This window comes from Atractosteus spatula, chromosome 14 (genome assembly GCF_055471065.1).
Source record: "Atractosteus spatula isolate fAtrSpa1 chromosome 14, fAtrSpa1.hap1, whole genome shotgun sequence".
Lineage (NCBI taxonomy): Eukaryota > Metazoa > Chordata > Actinopteri > Semionotiformes > Lepisosteidae > Atractosteus > Atractosteus spatula.
The window spans coordinates 26,579,077-26,596,260 of NC_142719.1; the positions used below are offsets into that span (position 1 = coordinate 26,579,077).

Consider the following 17,184-nt stretch of genomic DNA (forward strand, 5'->3'; position numbering starts at 1 on the left):
AACTCACAGAATACTTGTTCTTTATACACCTAACATTTCAGTGACTTGAAAATGTAATTATGAAACCTCTGCAAGGTTTTACATAAAGCTGAATTTACGTCGAGTCATAGGTGACTGGGAGAGGGGCTGTATTAATTGAACCATAATAGCCGTAAACTATTATACATTATAAAGTCTGAGATTTTGTTCAATGCTTAGATGTAATATATGTCAGCTCAACTGCTAGAGAAATGTCATTTGCAGGTGTTACTTAAAACAAAATCTGAGACGAGTTGATGGGCAGCTTCTCAGAATGATTTTTTTTTTTCAGAATTAACCTTTTTTTATCACATACACACCCTGTTTTCTGACAGTGTCTTCTTTACTAGCTCGGAAAGAAATGAGATGTGCTTCTCCACCTGCACGGGCATTCATTATTTGCTCCAAAGCACCTGACAGGGGAGTTAGTACTAATTGGTGGAGTAGAAGATATTTCAATGATGTCACTGCAAGCCTGCAGGTGCACCAGTATCCCACAGTTGTTGTTTGCTTGACTAATCCCAGCCTGCACTGGGCTTCAGCCAGGTTCTTCACCTCTGAGTTTAACCAACTCTGCTCCATCTGTTCTTTGAGCAAGCACTGTTATGGGCCGAGCCACTCAGGAACCCCCTTCTTTTTAACTGTTTTTGAAGAGACTAGAGGTTCCAGAATAGTCCAGAAATATTCCTGATTCCCCAACTTTAAAACAAGCAGTTCTGCTTTACCAGTGATGATAAACAAAAGACATTCTAGACTAAATGTTCCACCCTGAGTGAAACAACAGCTGTTAAAGGGTTTAATTGCCATTTATTACAGGTTATCCCCTGGCTGAATTTCTTTGCATGTTATTTAGATGTTATTGTATGCTGTAGTTTACTTGTCAGTTTGATAGAAGAACACCTGTAATAGGTATTATCTGGAGGTTTTCTGAAAATTTTCATTATTTTTCAAAGGCAGACTGTGTCTGAGCTGGGCGAGAAGGACCTGCCTGAGTTGCGGAACAAGCTCCAGAATGTAAACCGTGATATAGATCGTCTGAAAAATGACATTGAGGAGCAGGAGACCCTCTTGGCCAGGCTGATGTCTGAAGAAGAGACAGCGAAGGCTTGTCTTCAGGACATCTCTCTGATGGACAGATACCTGGTAACCTTCAGCTTTTCAAAAGAACACTATTGCGCATGCCATGGACGTGCATATTGGCATGCTGATGCTCGTTAGGCTACGTGATTCATTTCTTGCAAATGTTGTGCTGTGTAATGCAAAATTCCATTGAGATGATGTGCAAATGTGGTCTGACCTCTGATGAAAAGCAGTGACTTTTTTTTCTATCGAAAATCACCTCTTTAAGTTTGCTCTGCCCTTCATGGTATCAAACATTTTGTTACTTAGTAAAAATACAGTGCCAGTTGATGATTCACAGGACTATTAAAAAACAGTTGCCCTTTAGTTAATTATAATTCTCTTACTGTTTCCCGTAGCACTTCTAGCAATTATTAATTATAGTGCATGTTCTTTGTCAAAAGTGTTAAGGGATTACACTAGCAGCTTTAAAAGAAAATAAATATTCCTTTATTTAACAAAATGAGAACAAAGTTTCGTTGACAGTGATGCCTTTGATTTGTCCGTACAGTAGGACATTCACTGGAGCAATCTGAATGAAGTACCTTGCTCAAGGGTTCGCAAGCACTGTCCCATAGTATCCACATTTGTACTCATCACCCCCTGGTTTGCTGTCTGGAACCCTGACCACTTCAACACTGCTGCCTAGTGCCATGCCATGCATGTTTATAGAGGTCTTTTTATAACCTGTAGTAGTTCAGGTGGGTAGCTGCGTCAGCATGCGTAGGCTGCAGGTGAAGAAGGCTCCACGCCCAAAATGTTGTGTTTTCTTTCTTCTTTTTTCAGCATGGAATAAACCTATTAACTTGTTCCTTTTTATAACCTGTTCTACTTTTCTAGATGGATTTGAAAGATGTGGAACGGAAAATTGCCCAGCAGGCAACGAAACTGCAAGGCATTGATTTGTCCCGCACAGTGCAACAAGTCAATCAGGAGAAACAGGAGACGCAGCACAAACTGGACACAAGTGAGCTCACTGTGCTCCTCACTCATATTATCATCCATCTTCCTTAGAGGGTTGCTTTAATCTGTATCGGAAAGTTTAAAATCTTAATATTTCTATATTTGTGTTAAGATATGTTATATGTTTGGTTTATTTTTGTTAATTTCAGACTGTGATTTGTGTCTCTACGAATGAAGATTTTTTTAAATCTCCTTTTTAAAATTGATTTATTAATTATTAAAATATTAATTTTGAAACTCAGTGTTTGAACAAACTTTGAAGAAAGTACTGTAGGTTCTTATTATGGTCCATCTTGTTATGTGTAAGGATTCTGTTGTTTTCATTTGTTTTCTTTATTAAGGATATTTTTTAAATGGCTTAGATTGGTTGTATCTAGAGGTCACAAAGTATCATGCTATAAGAGAGGACATCTTTAAATCTTTATAAGTGATTATTAATGAATGGGTACAATGTAAAAAAATAACATTGTTTATGTAATTCTTCCATAATATTCTCTTTTTTTAAGCCTCCAGCAAAATTGAATTGAAACGAAAGCTAATCCAGGACCAACTGGAGCAAATCCAGCTCTTGAAAAGCAGCATTAATGAAACGCGCGCTGAAAAACTGCAAATTTCCAGTAATATGCAGCGCCAGCAGCAGTTGGAGGAGCAATGTGTAGATTTTTCTGCAGAGATCCAGTCCTTACATAGAGAGATTCGGGTACATTAAGTCATTTACTTTCTTGTATTATAAATTAAATGTACATTACTGTACATTAAATGTTAAAACTATGCACATTAAAGGAGTCTATTGAGTTCTTTGCTTCAGAAATGTCAAGGGATCTGCCTATCCCTAAAATAACAAAGTCTGCTTGATATGCCACAAAGTTTATGTCTGATAATAAAAAGTCTTATTTTTTCATTGTAAAATGAATAAATAAGACAAAAGAATGTCTGTCAGAGAGAGGGTACGTAGTGTGAGTGTAATACAGTCTAGGACAGATGAAAAAGTCGCCTACATAATAATGTATGTAGAAGGTAATCGTCTGGAGTTTAGTCATCAAGATTATCATCACAAATACTAAATGGCATCTGTTGTTCTGTGGAAGCTTTTTAAAGTATCGTGTTTTCACACCTAATTTTTTTATATTGACTAAACTCAGAGCAAAGAGCACTGCCATCTAAAATTACTGACATTAACAAATGGAAAAAAATGTTTTCTTTTGCTTCTAAAAATGGAAAAAAGGGGTTAGGTTAGTAGTGTTTCAATGTCTTATAAAGTACTAATATCTGTAGTTGTGTATTGTTCAGGTTTTTCATACAGGTTTCGTAACACCTCTTTGTCCTTTCCCAGCTGACAGCAGTATGGTGCTGCTGGCTTTATGCATCTTTGCCTGCATTGTTTAGGTGCAGTTTAATCTACTGATTGCTTCCTAGACTACATAAACTGCAGGGCTGACCCTTGAGATTTTAAATAGCCCTTTTCATTGACACTTCATGTCTGCATGCATGCTTCCACTGGTATTCAGGTTACTTTTCAGTTGTCATATCTAGAGCAAGACATGGTACCATGAAGCGGCCTTCATTTCCATCAACTGAAGTATTAGTTTTTTTAATATAAAGTGGCTCTTTATATATCATGTTAGGGTTTTGCACCTTTTCCACTGGTGCAAGTGTCTCGTTCTGTGTGTCCCCCTGCAATGGACTGGTGTCCCATCCAGGGTGTATCCCGCCTTGCACCCATTGCCTATCTGGGTCGGCTCTGGCTCCCCTGTGACACTGTATAAAGTAATGCAGTTAGAAAATGGATGGCTGGATTATGTACTTATTGATAATTGAGTTTGAATTAATGACTTTTATCTGTGAGATATTGATAGTGGTAAATCCAGTACTTTGATAGGAGTTATTTATACTACCATCAGCTCAGCTGGACATTCAAACTTAATCTATTAGCGCAGTCTTTATAGTGTTTTTTAATATGATTAATACACTTCTATTAGGATATTTAACACACATGTTGTAAGTAGTGTTTTGGGATAAATTAGTATTTTGCATAATGCACATAATGAAAACTTGAGGACTGTTCAATCACATAGGTCACAGGATGTTTTGCATCTGTTACAGCTGAATGGCATTATCCTCTAGTTACTAGTGTGATGCTTCTTTTCTTTAGGAAGCCAAAGAACAGTTGTCGCCTCTTGCAATGACCCTGGAGAAACTGCAGCAGGAGAAGCAGGAGCTCATAGAGAGACGAAGGCAGAAAAATGAGGAAGGACAAGAAAAGGTCTGGATTAGTAATTCAATTTCATTTCATAAGATTTCTAAGTGATTATAAGCTAAATATGAAATGTAAAAAAATTGATTTGTTTCTTTTTTTATAATGATATGATTGACATTAACCTATACATTGATTTTTCTTAAGAAGGTTATTTCGGACACTGAGGGATTTATGTTTTTTTTTCAGATTAATGCCATTAAGGAAAAGATCAGGAACATAAACATCTGTGATAAAGAAATTGAGAAGTATGTTAAAGAGGGGAAGGATGAATACAAAGAGGTAATGCTGTCGTGTAGTTTTGGTTTTTGAGCTCATGTTCAAAATCAAAAACGATTAACCAAACTTGTAATGAGAAAAATGTGCATGTGTTGTAGCAAAAGGAGGTAGAACTGCAGGAAACAAACACACATCTCCATGAAGCCGAAAAACAAAGAGAGAAGATCAACATAGAAATGGGAAATATCAGGCAAGACATTGATACTCAAAAGGTAAGAAAGCAACATGACTGCTTACTGTTGCTTCTGCAGAACAACTTCAGAATGAAGTGCTATATTCAGATTAATCAGATCCTGTTGGCAAAACAAATGCAAGCATAGAGTGTAGTGTGAGTTATAAATGTCCATCATATCTAAAATAAGTCTTTAAGCAATACGATTAAATTGTATATGTTGTTCATTACTGGCAATGCCCTTATATATTTACTGTTCATAATGTGTCAAGTGCTTAGTCAAGTATGTGCCTTCTGAAATGCACCTAAAATAAATCTGAATCATCTGCTTTATGGAGGTGGTATTTTCATTTTTGTCTCAGTTTTTGCCTCTGTAGAAGCTGTAGAGAAACAAAAAAGTTAGCCTTTTTATTTTTCCAGATCCAAGAAAGATGGCTCCAGGATAACCTGACTTTAAGGAAGCGAATTGAAGAGCTTCAAGAAGTCGCTGAGAAACGAAGGGCCCTGATAAAGGAAATGGGAGACATGCAGGTCATGCAGCTGAGGAAGTAAGAAAGACTTGGAATGCAGATCGATGCCTTTTTAAAAAAAAATGTCACAGTCTGACCCCCTGCCATAAATAAACATGATCACAACAGGATTGTTTTTTCGTTGACTGTTCAGTGAACGGAAGGAGGTGGACAGCAGAATTGAAGACTTGAAGAAGAATCGCAGCGTAGCACTGGGCAGGCAGAAGGGGTTTGAGGAAGAGATCCTGCGGTTTCGGAAGGAGCTGCGGGAGGACGGGTATTGTGACGCGGAGGAAAAGTTCAGAGAGAAGATGATAGTAATGAGAACAACTGAGCTGGCCAACAAGGACCTGGACATCTATTACAAGACACTTGATCAGTAAGTATAACTAGACACATAAGGGTCTGTATTTTATGTGCTTGGCAGAAAAAAATAACAAAAGGTCATTTTCCAGGTATCCTAGTGATATGTACTGTCCACTTTAACCATACTGTTTTCTCTAAGGGGATATCCAGAGTTATATCACTTGCTTTACAGTTACTCGTGATTTGAATTACTCAGATGAAAGGTCACTGATGTTACTCAAGTGATTTAATAGATAGTATTGTGGTGATGCAGTTTTTCCTGGTGATTTTTATTTCTGTGGACTTTACATTATTTATAAACTTATTAACATTATATACTTCCTAGCTTTTTTAGGACTTTGACAGAAAAGCAGACATTGCAGTACAAATATAATTAATATATTGTTTTGTTAGTTATCATAGAAGTGACTTTTTCCAATTGTTACCCATTAATTTTTCCATCCTAGATGTGGTGGTCTTTTCTTATTAGTAACAGAATGAGATTTTATATGTGAAAATAAATGTGTACACTTTTAACATTTCACATGCTGGTTGATGCATTTGCAATTTTTTTTATAATTGTGTAATCTTATGATCAGTGTTTCCATAATCACAGCCTAAACTTGCAGTGTAATATGTGTCTATTTTGCTTTATCAAAGCATCTAGACTAGATTGACTATATATTTGCCAAATATAGGTTCTCAAACCATGCTTTGCATAGTGTACAATATGTGTACAGGCATATGTGTATTTTTTGTATTTTTTGTTTTCTTTAGTAAATAAAAAATAAAGAATTAAAAATGATGATAAGGTCATCAGAACAGTTGTTGAGCAAAAGCAAGTACATTGCGGCCTCTTATCTAATAGGAAGTGACAGCATTACTTACTGCGAGCACGCAAGATAAAGATCATATTATGAACACCAACACTGTCAGCTTCAGTGCACCCAGAATAGTCAAACTCAGTCTTACCATGATGTCTTTTTGGAATGACTGTTCTTTTTTCCATCAATCACTTCACTTCCCTGTGGGCAGTTTCAACTGGCATAACATGAATAATGATGGGGAATTTCAATATCTAGTCTACACTGTAATTAAGTACATTATGTGATAAAGAATAAAGAAATAAAAAGACTGGTCTCAAAACTCAGCATGGAAATTGACACATGACATCAAAAAATAAATGTAAGATGTACATATTTTTTTCTGTGGATCCAAACTTTTAGTAAGACATGGACAGTAAATTAATTTGACCTCCAAGCTTGAGAGTGGATGTGGTCTCTGCAAGATATAATCTCTGCATGTTGTTTTTTTTCAGGTATTTTGTCTTCCTGAAAGCATTCTGCTGATTCATCTCACATTTGTTATGTGTTTGCAGAAATCTGTAATGGTAATAGCTAAAGTGAACAAAGGCATTGATAAGGACACTTGAGTTTCCTTTCTTTTTCAGTAGTTCATGAACATCATGTAGGGAGTTTCCATGCTCACTAAGATCAGTGTTGGTTCACTTTTATTTGCTCAAAGTTTAAATATGCACATTTTTAATCCATGTTAAATTTCTATATTTCTGAACATAAAAGTAAGAAGGATTTACAAATTAAAGGAACCACTTCATCCAAGTTGCAGGTTTGGTGACGAAGACGTCCTTTAAAAACATAGCTGACACCTTAATACTCCTGTTTTGTTCCTGGCACCCTTAATGCTATGTCATGAACTTTTTGGATTTTGTTTCCCTCACACAAGAAAAATAATTGCTTGTGATTGAATTGTATGTATTTCACATCAGAGGATGCTAAAGCTTTTCACATAAAAAAAGGACTCACTTCATATAATACAGAAGTGCAGCACCCACCTGGGACACATAGCAAGCGTGTGCCAGCAGTCCCACTACACACTAGATCAAATAATTCACCAACTGAACAGAGGGGGAAATTTAGACTAGACTAGAAGCACAGTTTAGCTAGGGCACTGGAGTCACAGCCCCACTAACAGTACCATAGGATTTTTAATGTCCAACTACTTAAAACCTCAATTTAATGTCTGACATTAAATTGTCCCTTGCAGCAGCAGTGTCCCTTGACAACAAAGTGGGGGCATTGGTTTGAAAATTGTGTTCCATAAGGAAAGGTGCCACCTACTGGTCCACTACTGTCAATTACAGCAAAAACCTCATTTTCCTTAACAGGCTCCTATCCCATACTATGACTTGCTATGATTCTAAGATCTAACAAGATCAGTTTAAATTTCAGACAGGATACAGCATCTGTACCTTGTGAATGAGGTGTCAATGTCCATGTTTAAGCATTGTAGTGATACATGTAGTGTAGCATGACTTACAGTCCTGAATATTTCATGAACTCTGTATTAGCAGTACATGATTTGTGATTATTATTCCACATCACGAAAGGTTTGTTTCTAATCATGCCTGAAATGAGTCCTGGTAAACACCCATGGTTCCTTTTCTGTTCTACAGACATTGAATATGTGGAGATTCCTCTCATTAGAGGAATTCCTCTCTTTGTTTTTGTACACACTGTTGGAATGATTGTAATTAGATTTTTTTTGTTTATTTGCACCATCAAATTTCTCCTATAAGTAATTTAAGGATTAAAAGTATGTATATGTAGTATGTACTGTATCAAAATCAGTTGCTCATTGCACATCATGAAACAATAATAATGGCTAATCATATCAATATTGCATGCAGTGATCTTCCGTCCTGTAAAACAGTAATTACAGGTATTTAATGCAAAGCATTGGATAACCTCACTATAGGTGAGATCAATAAAAAGTTTATTTGATGGGTTGCTTTGAAGCCATTCTGCAACACTAAAGGGTATAATCAAATTAAACCTACTTTTTCCCAAAATTTTGCTCAGAAGAATGTTTAAAATTTAAAAGATAAGATGTAGTTGCATTGCATGCATGTGTACTGTAAAACCTCACTTCAAAGGCATGTCATTTTTTGCTATTATTTTAAAACTAGCACCACCTAGTGTTAGAAAAAATGTTCAATTAAAAAAACATCCTGGTAGAGGTGATTTTGTCGTTTGTATTCTAATCGGTTATTTCTGATTCCACAGAGCAATAATGAAGTTTCACGGTATGAAAATGGAAGAGATCAATAAGATTATCCGTGACTTATGGAGAAGTACTTACCGTGGACAAGGTCATTTATAAACTTACTTGACTTTTAAAAATGGTTCAATTACATGACTGTGTCAGAAACATTTGACCACTGTTCACTTTTTTAATGCTGTATGTTTTGATCTGAGGTATCAGTGTCCGTGTTTAGTTATTGTAGTGTAACATTGTCCTGAACCGACAGATTTCATGAACTCTGTATTAGCAGTACATGATTTGTGTTTATTATACCACATCACCAAAGGTTTGTTTCTTTTCATGCCTGAAATGAGTCCTGGTAAACATCCATTGTTCCTTTTCTGTTCTACAGACATTGAATATGTGGAGATTCGCTCTGATGTCGACGAAAACGTATCAGCTAACCTTAAGAGGAGAACTTACAACTACCGAGTTGTGATGGTTAAGGGTGACACTGCACTGGACATGAGAGGGAGATGCAGTGCTGGGCAGAAGGTAGGGTCTAGTGATGTAATAGCTTCATTCATATCATCTGTAAATGTACCACAATGTGGATCATATTTCTAAAACCATATTTAGTCAAAGAGTTTTGACATGGCAACAAGATGCAGTTGCATAAACAAACTGTTACTAGCTTGGACTGGAAGTTAGTAATGAATATTCTGGCAAGCAAAGAAAGACTGCACAGTCTGCAGGTATGTTTTTTGTCAAAATTGACTAATTAACCTTTTAGGAAACCGGTAAATATTCTGCGAAAGGGTTGTGCTGAAGAATCGCTTTTGGAATCTCAACATCAGTTTAGTTGTTGTCAGCAACATTGAAACAAATCTTTGAAATGTAACATCATTTTGCAATAGATGCAAAAGAACCTATTCGATTTTATGTAGCATCTGCTAATTATTTGTATTGTCGCAAAAACTGTTGGTTTAGAAATGTATTGCAAAAATCTATTAACATTAAAATTGAGATATTTGGTATATAGCAAAGTACTGTACTACAAAACCTGTTTCCTCTCAGTACGTAGATTAGCATCAGAAAATAGGAGATACCAATCAGGTCATCATAATCATGAAAGAGGAGCATTTTGAGGGAAATCAAGACTTTCAGTTCTTGGAATTACCAAATAAGTACAAGTTCCTGACATTGTGGGTCAACATTATGTCAGTTGTGTGTCTCATTCAGCATTTTACTTTCACATTTTGGTTATATTGCATATTCATTAATAACTGAATGAACTGAAGATAGTACTTACTGTGTGAGAGAAGGTTTGTAGAATTGTCATTCCTTCCGGACAAATAGACATTGAACACGCACTGCCTTCACATTTGAGACCTGTGCATTTATTACTTTGTTACTATATAAATATTGGCTATAATCTCAGGAAAATGCATCTTTTTCTGGTGGGTTTGTAATTGAAAATTCAAACCATATCCTAAAGGAAAATACACTGAAATATAAAATCCTTCACATATCCAATATTTTTGACATTATTGAATCTGTAATCTCTTCGTGAGTTTTTTTTACTAATTTTGTGTGTTGCTGCAAGAAGATGAGGACACAACTAACCTTATCCATTTGTAAAACCTTCAGGATATATTACTTTTGGTACATTCCATGTGAACTGTCCAGCAAGCCAAAAGCACTTACTTTTTTTAAAGAATGTGGTTCTTAATTTTTATTTATGATAAATCAACTTCCCTATCCTATCTGAGTTGCCTAATTTAAAAGTGATTACACATTGACTTGAAAGGGCTTCTGGTGTATCCTTCACTTAAAAAAACAAAGGAAAATAGTCTTAAAAATCAACCATGTCTACTTTTTTCATTTAATTTGGTTACATGTCTATTATTTGAGTTTACACAAGTGAATTCTGGCCGTTTGAAAATCTTTAATGATATTGTGTACCTCGGTGTTATCAGATACTGAATCCTTTTTGTGTATTTTGTTAATAACATTCACTCCATCTTCAGGTACTTGCTTCTCTGATCATCAGACTTGCTCTTGCTGAGACCTTCTGCTTAAATTGTGGGATTCTTGCTCTGGATGAGCCAACTACTAATCTGGACCGTGAAAATATTGAATCTTTAGCCCATGCCTTAGTAGAGTAAGTACACATGATGTTTTAGGTGTTTTTTACAAATATCCAGTGTCATTGCTTTGGTTTTCCCCTTTCAATACTATATTAAATGAAATACCTTTCTTTTCTATAGCTCGTTTCATCTCAAAGAATCCTAAAGGGCTTTACATACATAGAGCAGGACCCACAGCTTCTATCACCATTCTGCTCCAGCTTGCCCTCTACACAACAGATCAGATGGTGAAGTCATGAATTACTGACCAGGTCAATTTTGCTTAGCTGCTGTAAACTGATTGCAGAGTACAGTTTATATTAGGCTTATTTATTTTAGTTTCACAGTAAAATTAAAAATACATGAAAAATTACACACTTTTTAAATTTACCTAAGGTATAATAAAACATAGTAGTTGTACTTACATGTCTGTGCTTAATTTGTGTTTTTGATGATTTACCAAGACAATCTGTCTTGTCTCGTACCCCCAGAAAGGACATCAGGGGTGTGTGCACCCCAGGTTCAGAACCACTGGTCTAGGGCAAGGTTTTCCAGTTATGGTCCTGGTCCTCTGTCTCTGCTGGTTGTCATTTAGATTTGAACTGTCAGTTAATTACACTTAATTGCATCAATTGCTTGAGTTCTGTGTTCTGCATCCCTTTTTATAGCGCAAGTCCTAAAAATAACTACTAAACGTGTATTGCTGCCAGTAAAGACAGCAAATGGAACACTGCTCAAAACTGATTCAAATAGTTACTTGCTCATAGCTTTCCAAACAACTCTGAATTGATTATCTAAGGATGTTCATACAGAGGTGGAAATAACATTAAGATGTGGCCTTTATGCATGTACCCATTCGTAAATTGCCACCTCATTGATCAAACAGTAAAGTTAGGTGAGAGGAGTCCGGAAACCCATTATGTTCATGTTCCCACAAAAATTCACACTCACTTGTAACAGTGTTCTTCCTGTTTGTGAACTCTGTTGTGCTTAGTGTAAATTAATCAAATAGCCTTTAAAGAATTAATCTAATCTAAAAAAATTGGCCAGAAGCCATATCACCCTGCAATTCACTACCGGCAACCCACTGAAACTTTGGTGTGAGTCTGGTTAATACCTGGATGGGAGACCTCTTGGGGAAAAACTAAAGTTGCTGCTGGAAGAGGTGTTAGTGGGGCTAATGGGGGGGGTGCTCACCCTCCAGTCTATGTGGGTCTTAATGTCCCAGTATAGTGATGTTACGTCCCAGTGTGTGTTCTGTGTGTGTTTTTCTGTTATGTCCACACTGCGGACCCTTGATTGTTCTCCCTTCCCCATTGGCCCACCATTACACCACACTTTCAGTTAATGTCATCATCAATTAGCTCTCAGCCAATCAGAACACATCTTATTCAGCATATAACATGGAGGTTTTCAGCGAGGAGAGGCCTTTCGTTTGACTTCGGTCCCGTTTGGTTATCGCTTCGCTTCACTTCTGGTTATTGCTTCGGCTTCGTTTGTTGGTTTGTTTTGCTTTGTGTGTGTGTATTTTCGTATAGCTTCGGCTTTGTTGTTTTGTTGGTTTTTTGTTAGTTTCTTTGTACTTTCGTTTGTTTATGTGTTCATCCTTGTTTTGTCATTACCTTGCCCCAGTGTTACATGTTCAACTTCTGTGTTCTTTTGTACCCTGCTCCTGTTTTTACTCTTGTTTTCCCTTATTTGTCTTCCTGGTTCACTTGTGTTTTTGTGTGAACTTTTGTATATAAGGTTAGTTTAGGTTGTTGGGTACACTTACACACTTAGTTGATTTTGTATTAGTACACTAGTTTAGTACGGGTGAGTGCCATTTGTCTTGTATGGTTTTGGGTAGTCAGTGCAGGTTAGCTAGGGTGTTGAAGACGCCGAAGACCGTGTATTTCGGGTTTTCTTTTGTAGTCAGATTAGCTTTCCCTCACTGTCCTAGCCAGCTCCAGCTTTGTTTGTTATTTTCTTTCCTTTGGCACCACTCTAGTTCCTTACCCTTCTTATCACGCTTCCTAGTCCCTCACCAAAACCCCCCTGCTTCCAAAAGAATTATCCTAAATGTTACACCCCTTTTCCCCTAGACACTTGGGGTCATAACAAGTGACATGGACACTCTACTCTAAAAAAGGCACCTTCCTTTGGATGAGACTTAAAACCGAGGTCCTGACATTAAAAATCCCGAGGCATTTCTCAAAAACAATAGGGGTGTAACCCTGTCATCCTGGACAAATTTCCCATTGGCCCTTACCAATCGTGGCCTCCTCATAATCCCCATCTACGAATTGGCCTCATCACTCTGTTCTCCTCCCCACTGTTAGCTGAAGTGTGGGGAGCGTCCAGGTGGATGCTGCACATTGGTGGTGGTGGAGGGGAGTCCCCATTACCTGTAAAGCGCTTTGAGTGGAGTGTCCAGAAAAACGCTATATAAGTGTAAGCAGTTACATTCTGAAATAAATTAAAATTAGCTTTCATTTGCCTCACCTGCTAAAAATAAATAAAGATGAAGTATTCTCAGAAAGTTTAAAGCTGCTCAGTTAGTCAGATAAAGTCAAACTATATACAGTACAGTGCTTATTTTCTATGTTCTGTGTTTTTTCTTTAAATCATTTGCAGCAAAAACAAGAAAAAATTATGTGAATGTGAGCTCAAATACTATGAAATAGGAAACAGTTTCTAATTGAACATGTTTTTAAGAAGAAGCATTCAGCCAAGCTGTCAGAATTTGTGCCCTAGCAAAATATAACCTAGCAGTACATATTTTCATAAGAATAATTTCTGCAAATGAAAACACCCAAGTGTTTATTTCAGTCTCCATTTAGCCTTGCAAGATACATTTTTTATATGCCCTTAGATCTGCTCGTCCTTGTGCCTGAAGACCGAATGTAGGCTTTGCTGAGATGACTCGATGATGATGTTGAAATCATGGAATCATTACTGAGAATGTGCTGTCTGGGGTTCAGTGGCACAGTTGCACCAGTTACACTGAAAAAATCCATTAGCAGCATATTCACATGTATACTTTGTATAAATCTTCTTTGTGCACAATTAAATTGGATAAGCTGGTGTAAGCTTCCTCTTAGAGTAAGAGAAAGTATTCTTCCATACTGCAATTGCAACCAGGACTCCCGACCAGCTTGTCTAACTATATATGATCTATAGATAGGTGTGCATGGCTGGAGAAAGGTGCATAAAATAGAAATATCCTAGTAAGGTTCCACCTAGAATATTACAACATATTCCAACATAGAATAGCCATTGGCATCAAAGATGTCACTAACAGTATAAACATTTAGATCTGGGTGGCTAAGTAAAAAGGGCTGAAAATAAGGTCTGGCTTTTACTTCTGCTCTGGACAAATGCTATATGTCAAACTCACACCACAGGTGGGAAGACAGGATTTTTTTTGCTTACAGTGCATGAACAGATCAAAGGCTGCTGACATAGTGGTTGCAGTGATAATTTATTCCTGCAGTCTTGCTTTCTGCACTGGAAAGATTGGTATTGTAGTACTTCTGCTACATTTGTGCATTCTAGATTCTTCTAGGTTCAAAAATATCACATTTCGCACATTAAGGAGATTTCAGTATGAGATAATGAAAATCACTATTGAAGGTTTAGAAAGATCAAAAAGGTTTTGTAAAAGATGAAAAAGAAACTTGTCATTATGGTTATTACTGGATAGTAACCTATTTTTTTAAAGGTGTAAATACTTCAACACAAATCATTGCCCAATAAAATAACAAATGTTTTGTTAGGATTAGAGTATGCATAAATTAAAATTGTAATCCAGAGTATTTTAGCTACTGTTGATATGTAGGAATGTAAATTTCACCATTATTTATACTTCTTTAATTTTTATTTGCATTTACTTCCCAGTGTCAGGGAGCAAGGTAGGTAGAGAATTAGGTGACCCTCTCTCCTAATTAAAATGTAAACACTGAAAATTATATACATTTGTTTTGAACGGTGTTTTATAATAAAATTGCAGATAGTTATAGACATTTTGTCAGTGATGTGCAAATCCTAAACGGAAAGACAAAGCAAATCTATGGGCAGTGATAAGGATCAGCTGGAGAGCTGAGCAGCTTATATTTGCACAATTGTCCTGTGAAGTGGATTGATAAAGCTGCAGGTTGAGGAGCACTGAGCTAGGGTTTCTTCAAATTTTATATTTTTAAAAAGTATCCTTTTAAAAATTGTGCTTAAATTTTAAAATCTGATTTACGTCAGCAATACATTCAGAAACCGTGATGCTCTCTGGGCACAGATTGAGTCCTATGGCCAGACATTGTCCACCCAGCAGTGATTGCAGTCCTCTAGCTCCACTAATAGCAGAATTCCTTTAGGTATATGATGGGATCCTCTCATCCTAATCAGTGATGGCTTGTTACTTGCCGGGTGTCCGAAAGTTTGCAGTGACCTTACGTGAAAGATGTTCTGCTCTTCCAGTGGGTTTCAACTCCCCTGCCTGAGGCTCTGTAGAGTCCTCGGGTCATCAAAACTGAATGGCTTACACACTCATAGGTCTTAATACTGGTGATTCTAAAGCAAGTGAGTATAACTCACTAACATTTCATGCTCAAGAGCTATATCAGGTTTGTGAAGCTGCATCCAAGCCAGCTCCAGGTTTGATTTTTTTTATAGAGGTATTTCTGGTTTAGGTATTGTTTTTGAGGTAATTCACAATTCCTACCAAAAACAGGAATTGCAAAATGTCATCTAACTGTCATAAAACTGTATGTGTATCTCTTTCAGGATAATTAAGAGTCGTTCCCGTCAGCGTAATTTCCAGTTGTTAATCATCACACACGATGAAGACTTTGTGGAGCTTCTGGGTCGGTCAGAGTACGTGGAGCATTTCTACAGGATTAAAAAGAACATTGACCAGTGTTCAGAGATCTTGAAGTGCAGTGTTGCATCCCTGAACTCTTATCTTCATTAGCCAAAATGCCCATTGACCATCCAAACAAACTACAAAATGATTCACTAAAACCCCGCGTGAAAATGACTTCAGTTAACATTGCTCACAAATGTTCAAGAAAAATAGTCAGATTTTTCAACAGTCTCTTAGAAAAAGCTTTATAAGAGTGAATGTATTGTGAATACCAATTTCTGGATTAAGAAGATATTACATGTATTAATGTTGGGCTTTGAAATGGAAATGATGTTATGTGCATTAGTTTCTGTTACATTTTGCCTACCTTCCCAAAGAAGGTAAAAAGATTAAAGTACAAATCTCAACTGTTAATGCAAACAATTGTAGTCTTTACCTTAGTAATATAAAAGCAGATGCAGTATTTGTGATATGCTAGTCTCAATTTTCTTCTAACCTAATCTAATAAAAGACATTCTACTAAAGGCTTAATGGTTTGAAAGAACATTTTTAAAAGCGCGTTCCTTTGAAACCATTGCAGCACTGATTGTCTGCAGAGCTGATTTTTGAAAGATAATTTGTGTACTTGCATAAAAGATCAAAAAGGTTATAAAAATGTTATTCTATATGTTGTTTAATATTCTTTGTTGGAGATTACAGAGAATAAGAAATATATATGCATGTAATATGCATGTGATTCTTTTTGAAATAAAGCATAGAAAGTCATGAAGCTTGTAGTCTCTTGTTTATAAGGTAAGAACATTGTTCTTGAAGTGAATTTCCTGCCATCAGCTGTGCTTATCTTTTCTTAATGCAGATCAGAGGTACTTGAGAATAATTTTTTTTAGATTAAGTAGTCTTTTTTGGTAAAGTGCAATAAAATTAAATGATGCACCTTTTTCTGTTTTATAATAAATGTTATATATTAAAATTAAGTTATGCATGGTACAAATGGGAATATATATATATGTTACTTTTAGTTTAATTGTGTTATCAAATATAAATGTTTTATGGTATTTTCTACATCCTGTCTCGGATCTAACTTTGTCCAATACCAGCCAAACTTACATTATTAAAAATGGATGGATTTATGTTAGTTACATGTCCCATAATGTCTTAGTTCACAGGAAGCGCAAGAGGAGCTTCTTTGCCATAACAACAGAATTGATTGAAAGTTCCTGTGTAGAGAGCTCGCCAGTTCTGATGAGATGTGGTCATAGAGTTGGATCAGGTCTACAGCACGAGCAATTGTGCAAAGCAAAAATAGAAACCTTAACAGAAATCAAACACATCTCCCAGATAGAAATGCTAAAATAGCAACAAAAAAATTTAACAAAATAGTCTCACATGCATTAAAAAAGGAAAATGTACTGTATGTATCGGTTGGAATACTGTTCATGTGCAAATGGAATATGATACCGGCAATGTGCATGTGTGAATTTAAGATCGCACTTTATACTTTATACACATGGCAGCAA

At 36.3% G+C, this 17,184-nt stretch overlaps 1 protein-coding gene across 1 annotated transcript in view; it reads left to right on the forward strand.

Annotated features, from left to right (window-relative positions):
* The window catches only part of rad50 (RAD50 homolog, double strand break repair protein), a 41,012-nt gene extending 24,576 nt beyond the window's left edge, over window positions 1-16,436 (forward strand). Inside the window, exons 16-27 of the mRNA XM_088933506.1 lie at window positions 972-1,161; window positions 1,978-2,104; window positions 2,607-2,800; window positions 4,253-4,363; window positions 4,544-4,636; window positions 4,732-4,845; window positions 5,226-5,353; window positions 5,469-5,693; window positions 8,743-8,828; window positions 9,114-9,256; window positions 10,732-10,865; window positions 15,589-16,436. Coding sequence (XP_088789632.1) covers window positions 972-1,161; window positions 1,978-2,104; window positions 2,607-2,800; window positions 4,253-4,363; window positions 4,544-4,636; window positions 4,732-4,845; window positions 5,226-5,353; window positions 5,469-5,693; window positions 8,743-8,828; window positions 9,114-9,256; window positions 10,732-10,865; window positions 15,589-15,775 — 1,732 coding nt within the window. The 3' untranslated portion in view covers window positions 15,776-16,436. The remainder of the gene's footprint in view (window positions 1-971; window positions 1,162-1,977; window positions 2,105-2,606; window positions 2,801-4,252; window positions 4,364-4,543; window positions 4,637-4,731; window positions 4,846-5,225; window positions 5,354-5,468; window positions 5,694-8,742; window positions 8,829-9,113; window positions 9,257-10,731; window positions 10,866-15,588) is intronic.
* Window positions 16,437-17,184: the final 748 nt, after the last annotated feature.